The sequence below is a fragment of the Podarcis erhardii genome, assembly GCF_964252035.2.
Source record: "Podarcis erhardii genome assembly, chromosome: 1".
NCBI lineage: Eukaryota > Metazoa > Chordata > Lepidosauria > Squamata > Lacertidae > Podarcis > Podarcis erhardii.
The window spans coordinates 47,469,014-47,496,516 of NC_138497.1; the positions used below are offsets into that span (position 1 = coordinate 47,469,014).

Sequence of the window (27,503 nt, forward strand, 5' to 3'; positions counted from 1 at the left end):
TTAATTATTATTTATTGATTTAAATGTCCCACCTTTTATGTCCTAGCAGCTCAAGGTGGCATACATAGTTCTTCCCATTTCCATTTTATCTGCACAAGAACCCTGTGAGGAAGGCTAGGCTGAGAGGCAGTAACTGGCCCAAGGTCACCCAGTGAATTTCCTGGCCAAGTGGGGTTTTGAACTCTGGTCTCTCATGTCCTGGTCTGATGCTTTTACCACTACACCACACTGACTCAACTTCCCACTGACAGCTCTCAGCTCTCTGATACATGAAGGAAAGGCAGCAAGGTACTTTGTGGCTCACTGATTCATAAACCTAACACAATTTCTGCAATATGTGTTGCTAAAAAGAGAGAAAAATCCTACCCTTGGTCACCAAAATTGAGGTCCCAGGTCCATATTGCTACCATACCCTCCAAGTGTCCCGATTTTCAAGGGACAGTCCTGGAATTACGAAAGTCATCCCGACTTCTGATTGGATCCCGCAATGTCCTTGTTTTTCCTATGAGTGCTGTTGCCACCAAGCTCAGGGACCAGGATGAGCTGGTGCTGCTCCTGAGTGGTGGCGGCAAAGGAGCATCCCATGCCCTCTCTATGGCCACTGCTGCTGGCCTCCTCTCTTGGGCAGCTCATAGCAGCTGCTGGAGAGCAGGTGAGGAGGAGGAGGAGGAGGAGGAGGAGGAGAGGCTGCTGCCCCCGGGGCCCAACCCCACATGACACACTGGCTCTGAGGCAGGGCCACCTTGGGCGGGAAGAAAAGAGGAGCAGGGTGGAGTGCAAGGAGTCTCAATTTTTTAATTACAAAAAAATGCTTTCTAATCTTCTCTGTTTCTAAAATTTATTTACTGGTGTGTGTTTTCCTTTTTGTAAATCTAACAAAGAATAAAATAAAATCAGGATTAAGGGGTTTTCTCAGGATGATGGAGATGTGCTACTACAGAACAAGGGGCACTGCACAAACCTCAGGAAAAATAAATAGCCCACAGCTTACAGAAGACTGAAAAACATGACCTACAAAATACTGTTTCATCATCAGGATGCAAAGACAGCATGAGGATTTTGACTGGCCTCCAGCCTATAAGTATGGTTTAGGCCAATTTCATAGTGTTGGATGTAAAACCTGGTATATCTGTGAGGAGGTACTTGCATGGTAAGATGTGACAGGGACTCTTGCCCATTAAACAGGACCGCTATTAACACTTAGCATGATAGGTTTCTGTCTGCTGCTCCACAGGGAGCTGTGTAAGAGTGCTGGGCTGTGCCCCCAAAAGCATTTTTTTTAATGACAAAAGTGCTACAAGGAAGAGAAGTGTGTTTCTACCATTCACACTGCAGAAAATGTCTGAGAGCTGGGTGATTATGACACACAACAGCATTCCACTCAGCAATAATAAATGTGCCTCTGAGTGAAGAACTACATTTTTTTAAGTTGATTTCCATGAGAGAGAACATTAAGAAAATGTTTAGTTTCCCAATGAAATAAGTGAGCCTAAAAAGCACGTGCACTTAATATTGTAAACTGCCCTGTAGTCCTTGGATGAAGGGTGATATAGAATTTTAATAAATAATAATATTAATAATGGCTTGGGCCAGGAGAGGGATTGGGGGGAGGGGGAGGCTTGAACCAAGCCTTCCTGCTCCATCCCTCCTGTTTGGCTCTTTGGATTAAGGCGTCTTCACTGCATAACCGTTTCCTGGTATCAGCATTCCCCATACGAATGAAAGAGAGACGATTCAGAGAGGCACTAATACGAGATGGAAGAATTGCAGACTCAGTCCAGCGTACCAATAATAATATTTAGCACTGTACAAACATCAACTAAACAAATCCTCACAACACCCCCTGTGAGGTAGGGAGGCATTATAGTCCCCACTGTACAGATGGAGAAACTGAGGCACAGAAAGGGTAAGTGACTTGCCCATGGGTGGTTATCGAGATGATGGCAAAAATCATAATTTGGTGCTCCAGTTTGCACTGTCTGAGCTGAGACTAGTTACATGGTCATGCTGCATCTTTAGGTCAAAGGGACCAGGTGCACCTTCCGAAAAATATTATTGTTATTATAATATATGGGGTTGCTGCCTGTTAAACAACATGTATTTGATATTAGTTAACCATTGCACAATTTCATTCCCCAAACAATACAGTGTCCTTTCACATTCTGTTTCAGGTTCTTCCATGTCCCTAAAGCCCCACCCAGTTTTTGGACTCTATAAAGTACTTGCTTAAAGTACATTTCTCCCCAGTGTGCTTTCATCAGACTGTATTGCCAAATAAGCCTCTGTGGGATGGGAGGCCGCTTCTTGCTGCAACTTAAAAATCTGCAGGTGTAGAAAGCTGCCCAATGGGGCTCTGGCTCTGGTGAGGCAGCTGCAGACTCTCAGCCCTCCTTGTGGCCTCTGGATTTGAGAAGAAAGGCTGATGATCCTTCTGTTTGCTGGTGAGTGTGACAGCAGCAGCGAATGGTAAAAGCACAAGGTGGAGGAGATGGCCTTCCATTGCTCCCTTTGAACCTTTGGCCAGAAGTCCCGGAAGGCCATTGGCTGTATCGATTGTGCTGTGAGGGCTTCGATTTGTGCCGTCAAGCAGCCAAAGCCAGAACCAGGATTTTGAGTCTCTCCTTTCTAATACCAATGAACAACCCTACCCCACCCCACTCCAGCTGGGATCAAAAGTAAAGCAGGAAGTTGGTGGGAAGAGACTGTCAGCTAAGGTGGAGCCATGAGAGAGGAAAAGTCCGCCTGAGGGGCGTTCAGGGGAGGAAACATCCTCTCATGCAGTCCGACGCCTTCTCACAAAGCTTCTTTTTCCCTCTGGGAACATCTGCTCAGCTTCATCTCTGTCAACTGGATGTACCGCACAACGTTGGTATCTGCAGGGGGAAGAGGGTCAAAAGACACCAGCTTAGCACAGTCACCAGTCATGTTAGACCAGGCATAGGCAACCTCAGCCCTCCTTATGTTTTGGGACTACAACTCCCATGATCCCTAGCTAACAGGACCAGTGGTCAGGGATGATGGGAATGCCTGTGTTAAACCATAGTTGTTAAGTGCGAAATATGCATGAGACATCGGGAGGCCATCAGGTTGGTGAAGGCCGGTCTACATGCTGCAGGGATCACTAGCAACACCATGGCAGACATGTGGCAGGCTCTGTCCCCCAGATTATCTGCTTTGTCCCACAGAACTCAACAAGAGCCGCTGAGAAGCGAGTCCATTCCAATCAGCATAACCCCACCCCTTCATCTGCATAACCCCGCCTGATTCTGTTTCTTGGACATGCTAGACTTTGCTAAGTGACTCCAGGTGAACATGTCAGAAAAGCAACTACAGCCTGAGATGTATCCAGACACACACACACACACACACACACACACACACACACACACGGGAGGACAACCCTGGGACTTTTTCCAGAGCAGGAGCAATGATGTCACCTGCCAGAGCGCCAGAATAATTGATTGGCCCTCTTTGCTGTGTGAAGTGCAAACATTTGCATCTGACAGGTTAGCACAGAGGGAGCCAGAGAAGAGGGAGATCATCGAGAAAAAGCTAGTTGCCTCTTTTCCTTTCCTACCTTGAGCTAGCAGTTTAAATGCGAACACTTCTTTGTGCAATCATTTTCATTTCTAATTAAAAGCTCAAGGTTACATTTCAGCTGGCTGAAGGTCTTTTGTTAAAGCTCACTCGGTTTAACAAGTTGAACTTATGCAGTCAGAAGTAAGCACTGCTGAGTTCAGTCAGCCTTACTCTCAGGTCGCTGTGCACGCTAGAACTTAAGAAGACACCTGCTGGATAAAAGCAGGGCTTTTTTTTCAGCTGGAACTCGATGGAACTCCTTTCCAGCACCTCTCAGGTAAGCGCCATTGCCGTTATTAAGAGAATAAGGGAGGCATTCCTGGAGAGTTCTGGCACCTCTTTTTCTAGAAAAATAGCACTGAATAAGAGCAAAGGTCAGCAACTTGTCTTCACAGTGGCCAGCGAGATGCCTATGGGAAGCCCACAAGCAGGTCCTGCACACAATAGCCCTTGTCTTCTTGCACCTGCTTCTGAGACACATGATGCAGTCATAGTGATCCTAATAAACTGATCATTATGCTATGTACTGATTTTTTTTGTGGGCCGCATTGTGTGTAAGCATGGATTAATGTGACTGCCTGAATTTTTAGATCTTGCTTGGGGCACATCTTGGAGGGCACTCTCATGATGAATCCTTGCACTTCAAATGCAACACCAAAATGCACTATCAAATGCCTCCTAGCCATGGTCAGGCTATGCCTCTGGGTACAAGAGGGGTGCTGCCTTTGCACCTTGCTTGCGGGCCTTCTTGAAGCTTCTGGCTGGTTAACTGTTGGAAACAGGATTCTTGGTGGACTTTTAGACTTGATAGCCTAACAGGGTTCTTGGGTTCTAGTACTTGCTTCAGAGAATATGGCAAAAATTGCTTTCTCTGTTTGGAATTGTGGCCTCTGTTGCCTATCTTTTCTTTTCCTCTACCCATGCCCTTCTTCATCTCCCTTCTCAATTTCCCCCCACCCATCTTGCTAGGTAAATGTTAAATGCTCAGGAAGTTATTATGCTACGCAGATGCTGCTGCAACCTTGCAGTGTTCCCGGCAAACTGTGCCCTGTAACGTGATCATGCATACAGGAAGGGTGGTTTTAATTACTGAAGTCAAGTGTGCGCAGATTCATTGTCTAAGAAATATGAAAACTGAGATCCTAGCAGCTAACCTTGGGGGGAGGGAGACAGAAGAGAACAAGAAATCTGATTCTCCACGTGCACTCAAGGTGAGCGCCCGTGACATTTTGCAGTCCGAAGTGACAATACTGCATGATCAAAGAACTGTACCCAGGGATCCCTTACAAGGTCTTAAAAGTTCTTGGGCTACATAACTCCATTCACCTTAAAAAAAATATCTGATGACCTTTCCAGTCTCAGTACAGTTGTACCTTGGAAATTGAACGGAATCCGTTCCGGAAGTCCATTTGACTTCCAAAACATTCGGAAACCAAAGCACAGCTTCTGATCTGCAGCCAATTGGAAGCCATGGAAGCTGCATTAGACTTTCAGTTTTCAAAAAAAGTTCGAAAACTGGAATATTCACTTTCGGGTTTCGATTGTTTGGGAGCCGATTTGTTTGACAACTAAGGTATTTGACAACCAAGGTATGACTGTATATATTTCAGGACTTCACTGTTGTTTCTCTTCAATGCACCATCTGCCTCTGTCTACTGGTACTGAGGTGTAGCCTGAGAAGAGTGGCAATATGGGTCAATGTTAACCAGAAAGTTGGTAGTTTGGGCTCACTCAGGGCAGGATTCCTAGATGACCCTTGGGGTCCCTTCCAACTCTACAATTCTATGATTCTATGGTCTGTCTATCTAATTCTTTCCTAGCCTCCCTTGGTGACCACCATCATCTTGTCAGCTGGATCTTTGGAAATATTTTCTCGGTTTAAATGCTATATCCTCAGTTCAAACAGATAAGAGGTATCATTTGTTGGGCCAATAGTGCAGTCTTTACCAACTTGATACAACAGGGGCTGAGGAAGTTGTAGCCAAAAAGACCTGGACACATATTGAGTACATCTATTTCCTATCTTAAGTGTCCCAGTTCTTTTGTTTTTGTTTTAATGTGGGTATTGCTGTTGTAATGTTTTCTATTTTTGTATTGCTGTTTTCAAATTTTATTGTTTTAATTATCTGCACACCACTTTTGAGAGTCCTTGGATGGAACAGCAGGATCAAAATAAATAACATGATGGGCAATTAGGAAAATCTGTGCATGTTTTACTAGCTCTGTGGCTAATCAGCTCCCTTCAGCACCCTTCATATTAAGGAAAGAAAACTGGATTTGACTCCTTGCTGAAAATTTCAAATACGTGGAACTACAATGTAAGTCATTATCCTCCTAATGGATCTTAACCCCCAAATGGAACCAAAGTAATGAATGTAGCTTCCTCTCTTATCCTCTGTAAATTTCCTCATGACATACATTTACTATCTTGAATCTATGCCAAGTGAACATAGTGAGCATTAATTGCCTAGGCATGCTAGGAAATCACACATGCTGAAGCTTGCAGCAACCAGAAACCTAAAAGTGGAGGGAGAAGGGGGAATAGATGAAAGTTCAGCCCAATAATGTGCCAATTGGAGACCATCAGCACCACAAAAAAAGAGAAGCAGTGAGCCACCACAGCACATATCCATCCACGTAGATAATTTATCAAAGACATTCTGTTTTCAAGAGCTAGGGGCAGAATAGAAGCAAGTTAACATGCCAGAAGACACCCTCAGTGCTAAAACTCTCTCTAGCTAAAACTCTCTCAGGCAAGTCTTAGCACAGAATCTCAGACTTTTTGAAAAAAACAAACCACTTATATTCTCAGAAGCAAAGTCTGAAAGATCCTGCAGGGCCTAATCCTTCCCCAGCCACCTGCAAGCCCCAATCCCCGCGAAAATAAACTTTTCACTGAAATTTTGATCCAGGCTCTTTTTGCAAACATTTCCATTGATAAAAGGCCCTCTTCTCTTCTTAGGAGTTGAGTACGAATGGCTTTGCATTCAGTTGGAATTGATAATACTGCAACTTAACATCCCTTACCTCTTTTCCATTTGGTTAATGTCTTGCAATGCTACATATTTTCATCAGGAAATTTGTACAATTTTATGTGAGTGCTGGGGAACCCACAAGAGTGTTCGTTGGTCTGGGAATGTGTGCTGCAAAGGCACCAAGTATGACTGCAAGCACGGCAAAGTGGTCACAGCCCACATCACTGCTACAATATTTTGAGATGGCCACCCACTTGGGGCAGCTTTGAAAGTGATAGACAGATTTCTTCATTATAAGGCTACCAATGGCTGCTGGTCCTTATGGCCGTGTACTATCTCCAACATGCTTCTGAACACCAGTTATTGGAGAAACACCAGTGGGGAGAGTGGCTTCTGTGCTCCTGTCCCACTTGTGGGTTTCCCTGGGATATCTGGCTGACCGCTCTGCGAAGAGGATGCTAGACTAGATGTGCCTTTGGTCTGCAGGTCTTATATTCTAAAGGAGCTGACATACTTGGGAAATAAAGAATGCATGTAAACAGTACATTGCTAAACTGCCAACAGTTCCACCCTTTCTCTGTTGCTGCCCCACATGCTTGATACTGCCTCCTTGAATACCTGCATGATGCAACCTCTCTTACTTCTTTTAGTTCCTCCTCCATACCCCCCTTTTCTGTGAAGCTTTTGGTACAACCTCCTAGTTTTCATGAACTTCTGTGACCCAGCCTGTAACTAAGGCTAAGCACACACCACTGAAATAGCTGCATATGACCCCCTTGTTTGCCCCTTCCTCCCCTTCCCTCCGTTGTTTCCCATATGTCAAATTTTGAACTGTTAGCTCTGTGAGGCAGGGACCCTATCCTGTGGTATGTTGAAAAGTGCCTTGTACTCTGATGGCGACAAGAAGGAGAGGAGTAAGAAGAAGACATTATCACCATCACAGTTCTAGTAATAATATCCTCTATTCTGCCCCTCTCCTGTAAGTTCTTGGATTCCAAGTCCCATCTGCCTGGCTGGTGGTCAGGGATGGTGGGAGCAACATAAAGAGGAGGCCTTTCCTCTTTTCTGTAAATGTAGGACTGATGGTTGGGGCCAGCCTCTGCCTACCTTTCCAGAGAGGAAATTGCCAGAAATTAGTTTCCTGTTAGGTATGCTGAGGCTCTCTATACAGGGAGATCCTGGCAGAAGTAGAAGAGTCAAAAGTTTCAGCTGTACCAACAGCCTAGCTCATATCAGGAGTATGAGAAGCTACCACAACTTTTTAATGGCCTCCTGTCCTCCTTCAGATTGCCTTGTTTAATGAGGGAACTGCAGAATTACCTCAGATCCCCCTCAGCTTGTTTTGTGGGTTGAGGTTAAAGGGCAGGGAGAAAAGCAATTTGGGCAGGTTAGTTTTCAGCTCTGTAAGCCTTTGGCAGGAAAATAAATAGCTTTAAGAGATTTGCTTCACCACCAGCAGGCTTTCAGAACAGAGGAGCCTTCTGTGAAGCAAACTCCTGCTGGCCATTTAAGAAATTCTTTTGTTCGGGGAAGTAATTTTCCACCGGCTTGTCCTAATGCATCCTTATTAAATAGATATACTCAGACAGCACACTCTTGGGATACTTCAAGCGTGAGCCCTCACAAAAAGCTAAGGAGAAATAAATGCCACCATTTTACAGACAGAAAAACTGGGGGCAAGGAAGGCTAGAATGGTAGTTAAGAGTCATAATAAACATTTATATAACACATTACTGTTGAAAGTGCTCCAAGTTTCTTATATCACCACTCCAGCCTTTTTCTTTTTCTAAAAAAGAGCTGTCTCAGTTCTTCTTGGCTGCACCACTCTCCCCTCAAAATGCAGAGTTCCAGGAGACATTTCCAATGTGTGGAAGACACTGACAGGTATCTTCCTCTGGCAAAGCCATGAGGGGCAACTGAACAAGGGCTGGAGGACAGGAGGCATCCCTGTAGCCAGATATCCAGGACCCAAATAGCTCAAGTTGGGTCAAGCAGGGCAGGACCTGGGACAGCTCCCAGGGCAGACTCACAGCAATAATGGAAGCTAAATAAAAGTCTTGAGGTCAAACAGAGCATCTTAATTAAGGGTGGCTAACCTGTGGCAACTGCTCCTGATTTTTTTGAAAACAAAGAGGTGGACCACCATGGTTTGTTGGCAGTTTCAGATCAGTTCTCTTTCTCTCTTTACATAAACAGGAACTCACTCTAGTCTTTAAACATTCTTCTCAAAAAATGTGGTTTAGAGGCAACTTATTTTAAAAAAGTAAACAAACATCTACTATATAAATGAATAAAAACAGATTGTATGCCATAAAAGGGAAACAGAGATGTGTAGAGGGGTTATAATTCAATGTACAATGGCTGGAAAAACTGACCTGTATCTGAACTTTACAGGGACCTCAAGAAGAAGAATTGAGCATAATTCAATTCTCTCCTCTCATTAGTTGTCATCTTCATGAGGCATTTCCTGGAACTAACTGAAAGGCAGAGGAGGGATGGTAGCCTCTAATCTAGCCAGGCTAGTTGAAAGGGTGTATAAACACACTGGCTGAGTATGTATAGGGTGTGCAGCTGCTCAGGCCAAATGGAAACCGCTTCAAGCAGAATGCTGCCCAAACACGACAGATGGAAACAAAATGCCTCACATGGGATATTAAGAGGACAGAGTGAGCCTAAATTTGTTGCATGTCTTGTGGAAAACGGAACACCACGCATCTTGCATTTCTTTGACTAAAGTAGAGACCTTGACCTCAACCCATCTGGATATTAGAGTCCCAATCTATGGGTCCTTATGAGCAGATCCCACCCCTGCTCCATTCATTTGCCAGTCAGATGCTTGCTGGTGGCAGTTTTGATTGCGCTGATAACTGGTGGAGGTGGCATCATGAAGATGACTCAGCACCTCTTGTCCAAAAGAGGTCCCTGTGGAACGCCTTCCCATCAGATGTCAAGGAAATAAACAACTATCTGACTTTTAGAAGACATCTGAAGGCAGCCCTGTTTAGGGAAGTTTTTTAATGTTTACTGTTTTATCGTGTTTTTAATATTCTGTTGGGAGCTGCCCAGAGTGGTTGGGAAAGCCAGCCAGGTGGGCGGGGTAAAAATAATAAATTATTATTATTGTTATTACTACTACTACTACTACTACTACTACAGTGGTACCTTGGGTTAAGTACTTAATTCGTTCCAGACATCTGTTCTTAACCTGAAACTGTTCTTAACCTGAAGCACCACTTTAGCTAATGGGGCCTCCTGTTGCCGCCGCGCTGCCAGAGCAGTTTTTGTTCTCATCCTGAAGCAAAGTTCTTAACCTAAAGCACTATTTCTGGGTTAGTGGAGTCTGTAACCTGAAGCGTATGTAACCTGAAGCATATGTAACCTGAGGTACCACTATACTACCAAAATGGACTCTGCCAGCAGTCTTTAGGTGATGTGCCTGTAATGCAGCAAGGGCCAATGCATGTACTATCCTTGGTGCGGAAAGGATTTATTCTGGCAGAAAGCCATTTATTTTTAAAACATGTGCCACAGCTTAGTGGTCCCCATGACATGCATAGGTGAAGTTCCCCAGGTCCATTCCTCGCCAGCCTCACTTTTAAAGTCCTCCGGTACCAGGGCTGGGAAAGACCAGAGCTCTACCTGAGGCTTCAGAGCTGATGCCTCTCAGAGCTGAATGGGTTAGAGTTGGGTTTTTGCTTCTGAGGATCAGCTTTGGAGAAAGTGCTCCAAGAGGCAGGTGAAAGCCCTTCCTGCTAGCAATTCCCTTTGTGAATTGTGAGTTCTCCCAGCTGTCTCTTGAATCAGCACAGGAGGCCTATCCATCATAGCCTATCTGTGCGGAGGCACCATTATGTTATGTGTTTCCCTGCTTCTATCATCATTTGTTGCTGAAATGGTGCGGGGAAATGCAGCATGAGATGATGTTATGACACGGGTAAACAGGGAGAGGGAGGAGAAGGCATCACATTGAAGTGGCAACTCCATCCCAAGTTTAATACCTCCTCCTGACTTTTGTGTATACTGTCTGTGGATGACAAATGTGAAAGGAGCAGAAGAGAGCACAAATTCAGGTGCAACCTGACAGTGGTTCCTCCTCACCACCAGTACCTGTTGGCTGTCGGGACCTTGCTTCTTTCAAGTAGTAAAGTGCCTTGTTGTAGTCTCCCAGGTGGTAGAACGCTACACCTGACCGATAGAGTGCCTTGAAGTTCTCTCCTTCCTTCTTCAGTACTTTCAGGCAATATTCCTTGACTCTCTCGTAATTCACCAGCTCAGCTTGAAGGAGGCAGGCTACGAGAGAAGAGGAAATGAATGACAACGTGAGGCTGTTTAGAGAGCTGCTCTTTCCCCTTCTTCACCACTGCTGGGGGAACAGCGAGTGAGAGGTGATGCTGATGACTCAGGAAATGGCACAGCCATTTAGCCTGAGCATCAAATCCAGTTTGTCAGTCCTTAATCTCAAGAGAAATGGCCTATTATTAGATATTTCAGTAAACATACATTGGTAGGTGTTGTTTTCCTTGTAAAAGAGGCAGGGATTCTCTGTGGGCTAGGAAGCAAACATTAGAAAAACAGGTAGGTGGCTTTGAATTAGCAAAGGAAAAGTGAATGTGGGCAGTGAATTGTGACCGGCAGTTTCAAAGCAGAGCAAAACAAAGGGAGGACTTAAAAAACAACACCTGAACATAATAGGTTACTGAGTACAAAGATACACATTATTCCTAATCTTTCTCACTCTTGTGATTTCTCTTCTGATGTTGTGAGTTATAACTAGAGAGAATTAAAAGGACGACAACACACATGCACTAGCAATGCTGCTTCCTTATGTTATAAGGCAAAGGAGGTTTCTAAAAGGATGAGGATAATACTGTATCCTGTATCCAAGTTGCCGGGTCAGTATATAACATCCCCCCATATTGCAAATGAGGAGCGGACTGAATTGCCTAAGAGTTCATGGGAGAGACAAAATTTCTCCTAGGCACTCCCAGCTCAGCCTCTGAGTCACTAAGAGCTACTCAACAACTGCTGAAGAAGCAAGCCCACTGCGTACACAAAGTGGCAATTGCATAGCAGGAGGTTGTTTTCAGGCTTTGTGGGCAGGACTCATTGGTGGGGCTGCGGTTCAGTGCTAGAGCACGCTGCATCGCATTGCAAATGCACATCTAAAGGTCCTGCCTTCGTTTGGCCCCTGAGCTGATCCAAGCAGCAGAAGACTGTGCAGAGCAGGGGACCAGCAGGGGTGACACAGTCCAAATGAAGAACATCAGTGCCTGCAGGATCAGGCCAATGGCCCATCTAGTCCAGCATCCTGTTCCTGTAGTGGCCAACCAGCTGCTCGCAGGAAGTCCATGCACACAGGACCTGAGGGCAAGAGCACCCTTGCCGCCTGGGATTCCTGACAAGGATTGCCAAGGAATTGTTTTGGAAGCTTCCCATGCAGCTTTAACCCTCTCTTCTCTTGCTCGTCTTGTGTCCTTCGCTTCCAGTTCAGTGCAGCCAATCATGAAGCCAGCAGGGCAGGAAGCAGCTGTCTGGACTAGTTACATCTCAGAGAAATGAGCTTTACAGACTGTATCCCTGTGGTGGTTGTGGCGAGATGTAAACCTGTAAAATGGTGGCTGTCATCAGAGAAGGGCACACACAGCAGATTTCCATAGCAAACTATGCTGCGGTGCAGCCTCAAAAATGATGTGCAAAATGCTTCTTTTATTCACTACTATTCTCTCCTGCTTGTCAAATGCTGATTTCCTGTCCCCACTTCTAACAGAGCTTGAAATGATCTGCCTAGGCTTCCTCTCCCCCTCCCTCTCTCAACACTTTTGCGTTTAAAGTGTGAATTTCATGCTAGAGCCCTTGACAGCTTGGCGACTGCTGTGCTATATTTATGTGTCGAATAACAGGTACAGCCTTGGCAGCAGCTGCCCTTGAGGTATCCAAGAGGCCCGTCCAACAGCACTGGAGAGCAATCCCTCAGCATGGGATAGTCTCAGAAGGGTCCGGAGAAAGCAAACTTATACAAAGTGTGAAAGGTGAAGAAAGGCAGTGCTCCGGGCATCAACACGTTCAGCGTTAATTATCTGACAGGGAGCTTGCTTTGCACCAAGTGAAGACATCAGTCCATTGAGCTCAGGGTTGTCAACATTTAGGATGCAGAACCTGGTGGCCTCCAGATGTGGCTGGGAGGCAACTCCCACCACCCCTGCCACTGGCCATCCTGGCTGGGGCTGAGGGGAGTTAGAGTCCCAACAACATCTGCAGGGGCCACAGGTCCCTCACCCGCAGCTCATGGACAGCAGCTGTCCAGGGTTTCAGACAACAGTTTTCTCCAGTCCTACCTGGAGATGGCTGGGGTTGAACCTGTGAGTGTTTGCATGCAAATGACATGCTCTGCCACTGAGCTACACCCCTTCCCTTACAGCAAAGACATTCAGCCTTCCAGATGTTGTTAAACTACAAATCCCATCAAGCCAGTAGAGGATGATGGGAGCTGTAGCCCAACGACATCTGGCAGACCTACCCCTGCCTAGCAACTCTGTCAGATCTTCACTGATGAGGATTTGCCAGTTCCCCTGAAGAGAGACTGGGCTTCAGTGTTAGAAAGGAGACAGGCCAAGCTTATTGATCCCACATCACCATTCTGATTTTGGGTGTGAGAGGCCCAAGCAGGAAGGCTACTTTTTGGAAATGCAACTGAGAGTCAAGAGGGCTGGGCTACATGTCTCAATGGTCTGACTTTAGCATAAGGCAGCTCCCAGTGTTCATCTGATAGCTGTATCACACTTCAGCCATAGTTAGGGAATCTTTCCCAGCTTGAGGTGCTTTATTCTGCCATGGGGAACCTGCCAGGGGCCACATGCCAGGGGCTGGAAGGGCCAGAGGTAAAAGTGAGTGGTGCAATGGACGTGACTTTTAACCTTTACAGGGTAGGCTACATGCCACTCACACATAAATCACACACACACCCTTCTCTATCCAGGCAAGCAAGAAGCAGTATCACAAGGACCCATTCCAGCCGAGCAAAAACAGTCAAAGAGAATGTAGAGCAGATCCGGTGGAAGGTGTAGTTTGGAAGGGAGCATGGCTTAGGAAGAGTCCCAGGGGCCACACTGATAAGGCCCTGAAGGCCACATGAGGCCCCCAAGGTCTGAGGTTCCTCACCCCTGAGTTAATCCTATAGGCATACTTTCCCACATTGACCCAGTGCTGTCAGCATTCCTTAAAAAGATCCTTTGCATAGCTGTCCATATTACTAAGGACTCCAAAGCACGTCTCTTTAAGAGGTTTCCCATTGCTATCAGCTTGCAAACAAAGAGGGTTTTTCGACTGCCTCACAAATGACATGCTACTTACAGCCTCCTTGATCGTGTTTGGCATTAATTAGATCCGTTGGCTATACTACTGCTTGGCAGACGTACTGTGGTAAATGGGAAAATTAAAAAAACTAAGTGCCACTTTCCAACTAGCAGCTGATTCATATAAGTTTCCTATTAGTTTATTAAAATTATGTTAGCTATGCCCTTCAGTGTTCATACAATGTGGCACTAAGTGCAGCAGAATGTGTGTGAGCCTGAAAATCTAGCCAGAATCGATTTGTGCTGCACCAGGCAAGATTCAGGGGCCCAAAGGTAGACTTAGCAATTTGGGGGCATGGGGTGGGTGGAGGCAACAGCAACAACAGTGGGGAATGTTTTCAACTGTTTCTTTTCTGCTGAGAGATGTGTGTGGCAGAACAGGCTCGGAATGGGGAAGGAACTGGTGCATTCATGCCATTTTACATTTGCAAACCACCCTGTGGCCTTTTGGTAAAGGGGTGGCATAGATATCCTGAAATGTCTTGAATAAATAAAACTACAGGCCAGGGAAGGGAAATTAATACTAAGGTAGCCGGGACCGTAAATTCTGAATTTCCCTGCAACCCTGGGATTTCTGGGAGATAAAGGCTTTTGAGGCTATAGCTTCTGATGTGCAAAGATAGCTTGAAGCCACCAGCCTAAGATATGGTTGGGTGAAGCAGGAGAAAAACCTACTTTATCTCTGCTGTCTCCCATTGAGTTCTCATGTCTGCAGCAGCCTAGGGAAAGAGTGTGGGAGACAGTGGCCAGTGCAAGAATGAAATCCCACCATCAGCTTTTGCATGGGGAAAGGTGACCTATATTGTCGCCTTGTGCCCAGTTCTGGATGTGGGAGACAGAACAGGGATTCAGCTAGTGCATCAACCACCCCACCACTCAACAGAAACACATAAGAAGAGCCTGCTGGATCAGGCCAATGGCCAATAGCCAAGCACCATATTTTCACAGTGGCCAACCAGATGCCCGTTACAAGATGCTTGTAAGCTGGACCTGAGCATCCTTTCCACCTGCGATTCACAGCAACTGGTATTCAGAGGCATAATGTCTCCAGCAGTGGAGGTAAAACAGAGCCATCATGGCTAGTAGAAGGAAAACCTAAGTTGACAAAAGCTGTTTCAGGCTCAATTTTGAGGACCCTGACTCTGCTGGTAGTAAGGGACATCAGCATCCTTGCAAGGCCTTCTTGTCTAGGATAGATGAGGGTTTCTTTGCCACTGTGACAACTATGGGACTGCCTCTGGGTGCAGCTGGACCACCGCATATTGCAGGCCAGGCACTGGGTTGTCTACTTTATGCCATGTGCCCTACTTTGTTCCCTGAGAGGCTCCAGAATCATGAAAACTTGACTAAAGTAAGTCTTAATGAGAACCATTTGTCAATTGAAGCAAACAGGTGATTTGTGGTAAGATTCATTTAAAAGGTCAGTCAAGTCCATTCCATTCAGCCCAGGCTTACGGAAAGGCAAATGAGAAAGCAAGTTTAAGGAAAGAAAGTGTGGCATAGGAAAAGTATGGGCTTGGATGCAACTTCAGAGGCTACCCAGCTTAGAGGAAGTTTTCATCTTTAGTCTTTCATCACATGCGCACAGTGCCTTCTCCAGGGTTTCTGCGGGTTGCAGTTTCACTGTGACTTTTAGCCTTACTTTGTTTGGGTACTGCTCACATTGTTAAAAAAGCTGAAACCATATAAATAATAGGAACTCAGTAGAGGCAAGACCCAGTTCTCTGTATTAACCAGCTTATGTTGCTTTGATGAATATCCCCCCCTCCTGCCCCCCACCCATCCAACCTCCTCTGCTTTCTGGCCAGTTTCTACTGTTCCTTTTGATTCTGGTTGTGGAATTTTTCGTGTTTTTTTTGTTACTGTTGATTAAGCAGGTTAAATGCCCCGGGGAGTTTCTTCATCTCTGTTCCTGTTGTGTGTGTTTTTTAATTACCCCAATCATCTCTGCCCTCGCTTTTATCTTTCAGAATCAATATTCATCTTGTAGAGCCTGCTGAGGCTCTTCCTTTTCATTTCCTGACTTACTTTTCCTCCTTTTGCAAGGCCTGTCAGGAAGCAGACTCTGAGATGGGTGTGGATTGGGGGATTGGGGCTCACAATGGCGAAGCTCTGCCTACACAGCAGAATACCAATGGCTGGGAACCACAGGAGGGGAGAATGCTCTTGTGCTCAGGTCCTGCTTGCAGCTTCCACAAAGGCATCTGGTTGGCCACTGTGAGAACAGGATCCTGGACTAGATGGGCCACTGGCCTGATCCAGCAGGCTCTTCTCATGTTCTCATCATGCATGCAGGTTTTTGGGCAGCATCCATGCAATGTTGTTGGCATCAAAATACCAGCCCCTATTCCTCCCCACCAAAAAAAATTAAACTGGAGCTTCCTTATCTGGAGAAAACCAAGCAAGCTTTTTAACAAACCTGTTGCCAATTTCCCATTTGCAATATCTCAGTGACCTATTTACAAACTAAGTTCCTGCCTGGAAGCACCAGAAGACTGGCTGAAGAACCCCTTTCTTTTCCTTCCTTATTGCTCTTTCCCAGAAAGATCCCTTGCATCGTTCTGTTCTTTCCTCGTTCTTTCTCTTGGAACCAACAGTGAGACTATTTAAAGAAAACCATTGAAGTGTAATTTGACCGCTCTGATTTCAGGATCTATGTTCGCTTGTTTTGAAATCTCCTTCCCTGATCCTACTGGTGTACACATACACATTTCACACACCTGACAAAGCAGGCTCTAGTCTAGTCCATTTATGCCACAATACTGTGATCATCTCCAAGGTGCCAGAATACACTGTTGTTTTTACTGCAGCAGATGATCGTATTATCCCTAAGGGATGCCAGTCTCTTGTGAATGTCTTTGCTGACTGAATCCTATGGAGAAGCTGAGAGCTTCATTACCTGCATTACAACAATCATGACAGAAAAAGAGAGGACAAAATTCATGATCCCTCAGACGCTCACCAAGGCTCCCTGAAGCGGACCAGTCATGGTTCTCTGGCTATTTTGTATGCTCTGTCTGAATGAACCTCTCGGGTAAGTGGCTGACCACACTGCTGTTGTTTGTAAAAGAAATGGGCAGCCAAGTGGCAGATATCGCCATAGAAAGTCTGGTTTTGATGGTTCTCACTTCCATGTACAGTGGTACCTCGGGTTACAGACGCTTCAGGTTACAGACTCCGCTAACCCAGAAATAGTACCTCGGGTTAAGAACTTTGCTTCAGGATGAGAACAGAAATCACGCGGTGGTGGTGGCGGGAGGCCCCATTAGCTAAAGTGGTACCTCAGGTTAAGAACAGTTTCAGGTTAAGAATGGACCTCCAGAATGAATTGAGGTCTTAACCTGAGGTACCACTGTAATGCATTTAGGATTTTAGTGCCTTAAAGGTGTGTGTATGGGGTGTGTGAGATGTCATACTCCTGTCATACTCCTTCTGGGGTAGTTTGTCCACCTTTGGCCTCTACCCTGGCACTCAGCAGCCACACCCTGGAAATGGCTTTGACAGGCCACCTAAACCAGGTGAGGGTAGCCGATGGGTTTCAAACCCTTGGTGAGTTAGGGACTTCCCTATTGCATCCTCCTCATGCAGCCCTGCAGCATCACAAAGCAGTGTGGGGTGGTAGAGGTTGTTACACCCACCAAGGGCCACGGGTGGGCAGAGGCGCAGCACAGCGTACAGCTGGCGAGGAGTAAAATGCATCCCTGAAATGTGCTTGGGGCCACCCCCCCTCTGGCTCTCCTCATGCGATGCCACTGGTACCATGGAAGCATCATCAGCAAAAATCATGAGGATGGGTGAGGGTCAAATGAGTGACCAGAGGCACTGTAGGAGCAGCTGGAGGTGTTGCTACATTAGCTTTGGTATCCAATGGATTCTTGTGCTTTGAACTTTGCTTCTGGGAGAGCACGGGGTCGTGACTAGTATGGCACATTGGTGTAAAGCTTCAGGGTTAATGTGTCCATAGTATCTGTTAAAAATGACTAGTCCTAGGAACAGAATAGTTCCTAGTCTTCTCGCCAAGTGGACTGAAATCCTTTAATGCCACAATGGGTAGGACTAGTTTGTTTACACATACAAAGGATGCTTATCCACAAGGCTCCAGGATGGCTGGCGTGGTGTTGCTGTGTCACTCTGACTTCCCTAGAGAATACTCACACAAAACCAACTTGAACGGTTCAATTGTTAAAGGACAGAGCAGCCTTGGATTTGAGCTACAGTTGCTACAAAAGAGAAAGAACACACCAAGAACCATTTGCCCTTGGAGACTGAATCCAAAGGGAGAATACAAGTCCCTGACCCATACTCATAGGCTTGGTTCAGACATAATGCTGAGCCAAACCATGGCTGAGGGTGAAGCAGCAGACCTGCAGGTGCTCAAAGGGGAAATGGCTGCCACTTTGCTCCTTCCCCAATGTACACTACCTGGAGCTAAGCTATGGTTTGGCTCAGCATTATGTCTGAACGTATTGCTGAGCCAAACCATAATGTTACAGTCCGTGTAGCTCTAATGAAGCCATGCACTTAAGCCAATGTTTATTCTTGGCTTACCACTTGTGCTTTCTCTAGATGACAGATTGTGAGTCTTGGTTTGGACCACATGCTGAACCAAACCATAGCTTAGCTCTAGGTAAGCACAGCAGGACCAGAGCTGCCATCATCTTTCCTCTGGGCACCTACATAGTTGCATAACATGCCAATTTATTGCACACCTCCCCGATTGCAATATGCCATGAAAGCAGCCCATCATTCTGTATTGGTTACTCCCCATCCCGTCCTCCGTTTGAGAGGACCATCGGAGAATATATTTAAATCCCAAAGTTGCTAATTTTGGTCTTCTGATTGTTGAATGCTAATCTAACCATAATGCTAATGCTAACCATAACCGTAAGCCTTTGCAGTTAAACACAAGCAGCACCTTCAGCCACAGTGCCTAATGGCCCTCTTCAAACTCTTTAGATTAAAAAAAAAGAAACATTTATTCTGTTAATTAAGATGAAAATTGGAATGGGTGTAATTAATTAATTAAACCTTGCAAACGCCCCCCACTGAGATGGTAAGTAAGCTTCATTATCTCCTTTTGATAGTGCCAGCTCAAGATCACAAAGCCTGTGAGTCAGGAATAAAACCCAAAGCTGTTGATTCACAACTCTGTACTTAATATGCACAATAAACATCTTTGTTCTTTTCTCCCTTTTGGCTCTTGCATTTCTCTGAGCATTGGGAAATGGACAAAAGAATGGGCTATTAGGTTCTGCCAAGTCAGGGTTGGTTTTAGCCCTAAGGTCATGTTTCTGCATGGAAGGTATTTTATTTACTGATAATTGACTGATTTGTATTTCTAGCCCACACTTGATACAATGAATGATCCCAGGACATGTTGTTGCTGGCATCCATCTGTCTCGATAGACAATGGAGTGCACCTCTGGGGGTGAAGTCAAACAGCTGTGTTAGCATCCCCAAAGTGACCTCTTTGGGGTACAAGCCTGGGCAGTGTGTATGGAGGTCCTGGGCTACCCAGACGACAAGACCTCCAAAGTCCAAAGCACAAGAATCCATTTGAAACCAAAGCTGGTGTAGCAACACCACCAGGCAGTCTGGTATAGGGAGTGGTATCTTTGTCCTAAATCATTTAGGGCTTTATAGAAGAGCATTAACACCATGAATTGGGTTCAGCATATAGGCAGCCAGTTCAGATGCTTTTGAATCATCAAAATATCACATGGTGCTTGTGGAATAACTGTACCTTTTTTAAAAAAGCTGTAATAAAAGTGATAAGGGATATAGTGGATAAAAATTTCCCTTTGGATATTACTACTACTACTCCTCCTCACCCTTCACCAATAGGCCTCAGGACCGGTTACAAGAATTTAAAATTCATAATTAAAAACAGTTAAAATAATGAAAAACAGTTAAAACTGTTAAGTATTCTAAAAATACAGTTAAGATATTTAAAAGATACAGTACCTAAACAAACTTTGGCGCTAACGGAAAAGCTGCTAGTAACTGCTAAGTTCAGGAAATGCAACAAAATGTCCTTACCTTATTCATTCCCAAAGAGTCTTATAATGGGGAGTGGGAGAATATTAGGGTCAGCAATAGTCCCATTTTACGGATGCATACAGACCATGGACAGTCCCTAAGGATGATCACACACTCCATCCCTGCATGAAAACCACTCAGGAGAGGATTGCAGAGCAGCCTGCCCCTGCCCCTGCCCCACCCACCAACCAGACCTCACCTGCCAGTCATACATTCAGCAACTGTAAGAAGGGACCCTATGCAGACATGAATGTGCACATGTAGATGTAAGTGGATAACCTAGGACAATCTGGAGTTTACTTCTACTGTCCGAGGCAGCATGCTTCTGAATACCAGCTGCTGGCAATCACAGTTGGGGAGAGAGCCATTGTGCTCATGCCTGGCTTGCCAGCTTCCCACAGGCATCTGGTTGGCTGCTATGAGAACAAGAGGCTGGACCAGATGGGACACAGGCCTAATCCTGCAGGACTCTTCTTACTATTCTTATGCAGATCCATTCATACATGCCTAAGGCCCCGCTCGTGTTCACTGAAGATATGCTTAGAGGAAGATGTAGCCAGCAAGCAGAGCAAAACACTTGTTTGTGCAATGTCGGTCCCTTTATGCCTGCTATTAACATGTGAGGGAACTCCTCTGAAACTCCCCTCTCTTGTTTTCCACTTCATCAATGTTTATTGTTCTGATATGTTTACAGGAAATAATACTTTCCACATCAGAAGCAAGGTGGGCAGGAGATGGAAAGCAGCAAACGGTGAACAGTACCTCCTTCAATACTGCCAACAAGAGGTTAAGGACAGCTCAAGAACAGAAATAGATGGAGGGGTCACCTGTGATTCAATAATGGATAAAAAGAGCAGGCAAAACGGTGGAAATGAGCAATTATTCACTTGAGCTGTTATTTGGTTATTTGTTACTGACTGGGAGAGGGCCATTAGAATCTAACCTACTGACCCAGCTAATCTCAGTTTTGTGGCAACATCAAGACGTCGTTCCCGCCCCTTCCCCCGTTGTTTGTGGTTTCATTCTGACAGAGGCAAAAGAAGGTCAAGTCCTTCCCTTGCTCAAAGTCACAGACAGGCAATGAGTCATAACCAAATGGCTGCTCGGAGCTCTGCTTGCCTTGTAATCATATGCCGACATGATGGGATTTAGTTTTGAAGGAGGGATTTTTTAGGTTTCGTAGGACCTGCCCTAACCGTTTCAGAAAGCAGCTGCCTTGGTTATGTGATGATAGTGATCAGAAAACTAGCTTGGGCTTTGAATCCTGTTCTCTCCCAGGTCCATGTACCCTATTTAGCAGATCAAATGGGCAACTCGTTCAGAAGAACATAGTCAAGCATCTATAAGTGCAATACAGGTGTAGCCAAGGAACTTCATTTCCTAGGACAATCAACAAGCAGGCAGTGGTGAGAGCTTTGAGGAGGCAGGCCTACTGATGGAGGGGGCACCACTGAGAGCATCTGGCTGAAGTCCCCACCCACCCCAGATCTGCAGGCAGGCACTCACAGTGGAAAAGCAGCAGGAGAAAATGGGTGAGTCCTGTGGTGCCTGCTTCTGCCAACCTAAAGCGTTCCACAAACCTTCTGCTCCCCTCATCCTTTTTAATGAACTGTGTGTGTCTGCAGTGTCACCTGCTCCTAGGATGGGTAGATGGGAATGCATCCTTAGGAGCATCTTTAGCCATAGCAGCCACCTCCTCACACATTATCCCTTCTCCTGGTACATCACCTCTGCCACACACATACACAAAATAGGCTTCTAGTGATGATTTTAGCCTGCCCTGTTTTGTTTGGTGATGGACACTCCATTTTGATATGCCAAGCATCCTTCAAATACACTGTGACACCCCCCCCCCACTTGAAACACTGCGCTGAAGTCACTATAGCTGTGTTCCCTTTTGTAGCTCCACAATACAGCTGGAGACATCGGAGGGGCAGGAGATCACACGTTACAGTCAATTTTTTATAAGGTATGGAACAGTCGCCAGGGAAACCCTGTTGGCTTGACCCACCAATAAACTATGCCAGGTTGTTTGGATGTCAGCTAATTTAGTCAGCTATTAGTGTCAATGCGTATCTGTATTTCAGTGATTTGTGGATGAGACTGTCCTTGCTGCTAAGGTTAATTATGCTGTCCTCTAACAGGCCGGTTGTCTTGCACTGACATGGCAAGGTGACTTGGGATGTCAAGCTATGCAGAAGGGAAGCTGGGTGCATTCAGAGGAGCCATGGCAGGCAGGTGTACTAAGATGTCAGAAATAGGAGGAGATGGATCAATGGAGTTGCCCTGGATAGGACAAAGCAGGTCAGAGCAAAAGGCATCTTTTATGCCATTCTGAAAGCATTCTGACCCTTATGAAATCATGTAGGTTTACACAGACCTGTACACCTGATCTACAGCAGTTTGTACTACTGTGGGATTCATACAGAAAGGACGGCACACAAACTTGTCTCACTTGTCTGGTAGACAAAACGATGGGCTGGTAACTCAAAGGCAAAAAGCCCTGTGGGAACATCGAGGGAAAGTGCAAGAAATGCGCTCTCCCCTCTGTTGTACTAAAATGTGGAAGGAACAATAACAAAGCCGTACAAGGAATTAGAGAAAGCACGTCGTATCATACGCCGCTATTGTGATGCAAAACAGTTCCGAGCACCCGGGTAGACATTTTCAGCAAGGGAACTTGCAGGCTCAGCGGAAAGGCTACCAGCACTGCCAAAACGTCACCCAAAGCCATTTCAGATCCGTTTGATTGGCATCTCTGTACTGACGATCATGCAGATGTTTTCCAGTTAACAATATCTATTTTTCAAAACTAGGGAGCACTTCAGCATTTGCTGAATTATTAATGCTGCAGCCCTGATAATGTATATAGTACCTTGCAAGCACAAAGTGCAATGGGAGATGGAAACAAATCAATGTGTGTAGTGTTGCTTCTTTTCACAAAAGAGGAAGAATGAGCCTTAGATAAGGATAGCAATGTTGCAGCATTTATACATATACAAAAATGAATTGGGGGGTGGGTGGGGTGAGGACAACCCAAAGTCATTTGATGTTCTCTCTCCAAAATGTTTCACTACAGCAAAAAGAAAAATGGCATGTTGGATGAAAAGAAGGGACGACATTTCACAAAATCATCAAATGTGTTTTGAGAGAAGCTAATTGCTGCTTTGACTTGCAAGCGAAAGAGTTTCAGCCTTATAGCTTCAGGGAGAGTTCACACATATATGTTTATCGTTCCTTGACTGCAACATCCCAGGAGGGGTTGAATGCAAGAAAAAGCTACTGCAGATCAAACACCATACAGAGACCTTGCATTGCCTCTGACAACATTCAAATGCCAACCTTCTCAAAGGAGGCAATTCACATGTTCGGCAGTGAGCATCAACTGATTTACAGGCACATGTTAAACGGTTCCTAGGTGTATGGAGATCCAGCAGACCTGAGAAACATGCAGAAGGCAAACAGGAGAGGAGCAAGAGAGCTTTCTGAATTCTTGGCTTTCTCATGCCTCTGTTCTGTGATGCAAAGTGCAATTCACAGAAAGATTCTTTTCTATGAGAATTGAATCCTTTTCCAGAGCTCCTGTGGGCACAAAAAGACTCCTTTCCCCACCCATGTCAGAGCAACCCACTGGCCACTGTTTCTTCCTAAGAGCTGGAGAAGGAGAATTGGCACCCAGCAGTGCAAATGATGCTGCTGCACCAAGCAGAGCTGGATAGCTCTGCCAGCACAACAAAGCAATGAGCTGCCTTTTCGTCCCAAGGTAGGAATCCCATTGCCAGACCTTTGGAGCTCTGCCACTCTCAGCCATCGTGGCCCACAGGAACAGGCCAGAGCTCTCTCGTTCAGCTGACCCTCTCTTGACAGGGTTTTCCATTTGTCTTTGCCCTACTCAAAGTGTTTCCAAAGTGCAAAGACTGGATTGGCCAGTCTTTGCCATCTCACAGGTCACAGTCAATATTTTTTGTTATTAAAAATTGCATACCTTACAAAAAGCACAGAAACAAATTGCCAGTATAGAACAACTGCCATCCTTTTCATGGGGCTGTCACACTCTTCTCTACACCAAAGTGCTTTAGGCTTCTTATACATTCATAGCATATAGTCAATAAAATGTGTATTTAAAAGCTTGAGAAAGAGGGCAGGACAAGAAAGAGAAACTTGCATATGATCCCTACTGTATCATCTCTCCCTCCCTTCCTCCCTCCCCCCCCCCCTCTCTCTCTCTCACACACACAGCTAAGGTCAGTTTTGGTTGGAGTAAATACTGCAGGAACAGAATACAACTTTTTGTAAGTTGCACATCCAAGCTTGGCCACAAGTTCCTGTTGGTCCCCCACAGCTGGCACAAATTAAAATTTAACTGACCTATTTGATATCTACAATTAAACCAAAAACACCCAACATATGTGATGGTGACTGATCCTAGGACAGACAAGTACTCCGCTCCCCACTGCAACACTCCTCATACCAAATGACTGAACTGAAGCCATGGTAAAAACAATTGAAGGAAACAGGCAGGCGGAAAAAACTGGTGTATAAGATTGGAGGACGGAAAGCACTTTCAAGTCCCCCGACATCAGAGCAGCTGCCCCACAGAACTGCAGGTTCCTATTTACACAGCTCTTGAAAGACATAAAGAACAGAGACGTTAACGACGGGTTTTAAGAGTTAGAACATTGCTAGGCAACATAGTTGGCTTTGCTTGTTTTGTCGACTGCTCCAACTTCCAAGAGAGATCTGCTGGATGCTGCCCCTCTGTTCCTGTCCCCCTCTCTTCACCACACAGTTATGGAAAGATTCCCCCCCAACCACCATTGGATTTCTTCCAATTTATCTCTTCTTTAGTGGAGCCTCTGGCTTAACCTCTTGGTCTCCTGACACAAATTATACACTGTGACCTAAGAACTTTGCTGTTGCTTCCCTACTCTCTCCAAACACACATCACTGCTGTTGTGCTCCCTCCTCTCCTTTTGCGTGTGTGTGTGTGTGTGTGTGTGTGTGAGAGAGAGAGAGAGAGAGAGAGAGAGAGAGAGATCTGCTGCCACTGGACCTACAGTGATGCTAACTTTCCCTTGGTGACCCATTCCAGAGGCAGAGCTGTGTTATTTGGCTGCAACGAAAAACAGCAGAAAGAACCCGCAGACCTTAACCTCTCCTGGTGTCCCCCTTATTGCACATCTTATGGTTATTTGTAAAAGATGGTATAAGGACATTTATATGCAATCCCATTTTCAATCCTGCCAACACCTGCAAGAGTTTTGGGGTTGACAGACTACTTCGTTTCCAGACAGGGAATGTCCTGTAACTTCCTGATGAAATCCTGTGACTTTTCATACCCCCCCCCCCATGTTCCGGGGCTGTTTTTGCTCTGCTTTTGCAGCTCTGTGCGCTAGAGCGCACCCCCGGAAGGCAATAATGCAGTATCATTTGGGAAGCATCGCAGAGCGATTAATAAAGCAGAATGATGTGTGGACAGCCGGGTATAAATCCACCACTAATGCCCTGTTATTGCCTCGATGACATGTTGCAGAAAAACACCCGTCTGGAGGGGCCCTGACAGATTTATTGTGGCTTCAGCTTTCCTGGAGCAGGGCCCGCTTTGGCAGATGCATGAAGTGTTACTCACAGTCAACAGATACCTATTTCTATCTGTCAACTAGGGACAACACATCATGCATCTGACAGGATACTGCCTTACACGGAGTCAGATCATTCGGCCATCTAGCTCAGTATTGTCCACACTGACTGGCAGATGCTCCCCAGGGTTTCTCTCATCCCTACCTGGCAATGCTGGGGATTGAACCTGCGACTTGCAGCATGGAAAGCAGATGCTCTACTGCTGAGCTAGGCTTTCCCTTGACAAAGCTGGCTCTTGTCCATGAAAGCCTATGCCAGGAGAAAAATGTGGTCTTTATGGTTCCACAAGACAGACATTTCCTCCTCCTCTCTCCCCCTCTCTAATGCTAAAATATAAATGGCAACCTTCTGGGGCAGAGACCTGCCTCCATGATTATTTTACTTTGAGAAAGTTCCCTGATGTATTGACCCGCACGTTTGCACACTCGAACATTAGATATTGGGGCTCCTGACAGTAGTTCTCTCTCCTGCTGGCTCTTCCTAATAAATAAGACTAGGAGGCAACATGCAACGGAGACCTGAGAGAGCCTTCCATCCTGAGCCAGGGGCGTTTAATCTGAAACGGCTTGGAGAGGCGGCCTCTCCTGACCCTGGGGAAACAGGAGGGCGGCCTCCATCTGACCCAAGTCCGGAATTCCGGCCATGGGGTGGGAGGGAAACGACACCTGCCGTCGGCGCGGCGCTTTCCAACCGACCTTGCAAGCAGGAGGCTAGACAGGGCACATTCCCCCATGATCCCTCCCTCGTTCCCCGGCGCCCCTCACGCTCTGCTCTCCGGGCAAAGTTTATTTCCCGGTGCCGTCGGGGCGAGAGCAGCGGAAGGGCGCGCGCCCCTCGAATGATCGCAAGAGTCCCTTTGCTGACCTGCCAAGCTGTTGTAACAGTCGATCTCGATGCTCTCCAGCAGCTGGCTCTGCTCGCCCGTGAGGCTTCTGCCCAAGCCGCCGCCGCCGCCGCCGGCTGAGGAGGAGGACGAGGGCGCGGTGGCGGCGGCGGCGGCGGCGGCGGCGTCTCCGTCCCCGACGTCGTCGTCGTCGTCCTCCTGGGCCAGCAGCAGCCCCTTGAGCTCCAGCAGCGCGCGGTGGTACTTGCCGATGGCCTCGCGGAATTTCTTCTCCTTGTAGCACTGCGCGCCCTGGCTCTTGAAATCCAGAGCCCTGCGGATCAGCTCGCCCGGCTCGGCGCTCTGGCTGCCCCCGCGCTGAAGGGCGCCCCCCGACGACGACGACGGTCCCGCGCCCCGCGCGCCGTCCGGGGCCGTCCGGCTGCCCGCGCTGGGCTTCCCGGCCGCGCCGGAGCACTGCCGCTCCATGCCCGCCGCTGCCTCGCTCCTCGCCGCCGCCTTTCGCCCTGCCTGCCCGCCCGGACACTCAGGCGGCGCCACAGCCTCCCGTCTGGCTGCGGCTGGTGGTGCCACCTCTCGGCCGGGCTCGGCTGCTCGCTCCCATCCTCCCGCGGCCAGGAGGGAGACGCCGCCGCCGCCGCCGCCGCTCCTGCTGCTCCCCGCGCGCGCCGGGTGTCTGGCTGCTGCTGCCGCCGCCGCCTCCCGCGTCGTGTTATGTTGGGGCGAGGATTGCGAGGGGGGCAATTCTGGCTAACCCGGAAGGAGCTTCTCGCTCGGCACGCGGGGGGGGGGAGGCGAGGCGAGGGGGGGGCGAGGATCAGCTCAGCTCACTCCCCGAACACGAACTCATTCGCCGCCGCCAGGAGAAATGGGCGCTCCGGAACTGAGGTGCAACGAGAAAATCTGAGGCGGCGACGCAGGCAGGGGAAGAGTAGGCAAAGGAGCGCGCGGCAAATCGGGGGGACGGACGCCGAGCCACGCGCGCGCCGCGGCGACCCACCTTCCTTGCTGTTTACAGCCTAGGTACGCGAGCTCTTAAAGGCGCAGGCGGCGCTTTCTGATTAGGGGCAGGAA

The 27,503-nt window shown here is 46.9% G+C and overlaps 2 protein-coding genes across 5 annotated transcripts in view; one reads left to right on the plus strand and one right to left on the minus strand.

The window, feature by feature from the left end:
- MAP3K9 (mitogen-activated protein kinase kinase kinase 9) overlaps positions 1-27,503 on the plus strand; it is a 95,648-nt gene that overhangs the window by 61,747 nt on the left and 6,398 nt on the right. The window contains exon 12 of one of the 4 annotated variants that reach the window (XM_081881389.1): positions 20,640-20,661. The exons of the other annotated variants lie outside the window; for them this stretch is intronic. Within the exon in view, the coding sequence (XP_081737515.1) occupies positions 20,640-20,646 (7 nt within the window). The 3' untranslated portion in view covers positions 20,647-20,661. Of the gene's footprint in view, positions 1-20,639; positions 20,662-27,503 lie in introns of those variants that run through there. 4 annotated transcript variants of the gene reach the window in all.
- TTC9 (tetratricopeptide repeat domain 9) lies at positions 1,779-26,912 on the minus strand. The gene is made up of 3 exons (XM_081881949.1): positions 26,450-26,912; positions 10,662-10,844; positions 1,779-2,873 (listed from the first exon to the last, which is right to left on the minus strand). The coding sequence occupies exons 1-3, from the start codon at positions 26,895-26,897 to the stop codon at positions 2,794-2,796; spliced, it is 711 nt and encodes a 236-aa protein (XP_081738075.1). The 5' UTR covers positions 26,898-26,912; the 3' UTR covers positions 1,779-2,793.

What these genes read in the sequence shown, in the direction of transcription:
- TTC9 (XM_081881949.1), bottom strand. Translation starts at nt 26,897, where the DNA reads ATGGAGCGGCAGTGCTCCGGCGCGGCCGGGAAGCCCAGCGCGGGCAGC. An exon ending in CTGTTACAACAGCTTGGCAG is followed by an intron (nt 10,845 to 26,449) that starts GTCAGCAAAGGG and finishes CTTCTCTCGTAG; the next exon opens with CCTGCCTCCTTCAAGCTGAG. An exon ending in AAGGTCCCGACAGCCAACAG is followed by an intron (nt 2,874 to 10,661) that starts GTACTGGTGGTG and finishes TTCCCCCTGCAG; the next exon opens with ATACCAACGTTGTGCGGTAC.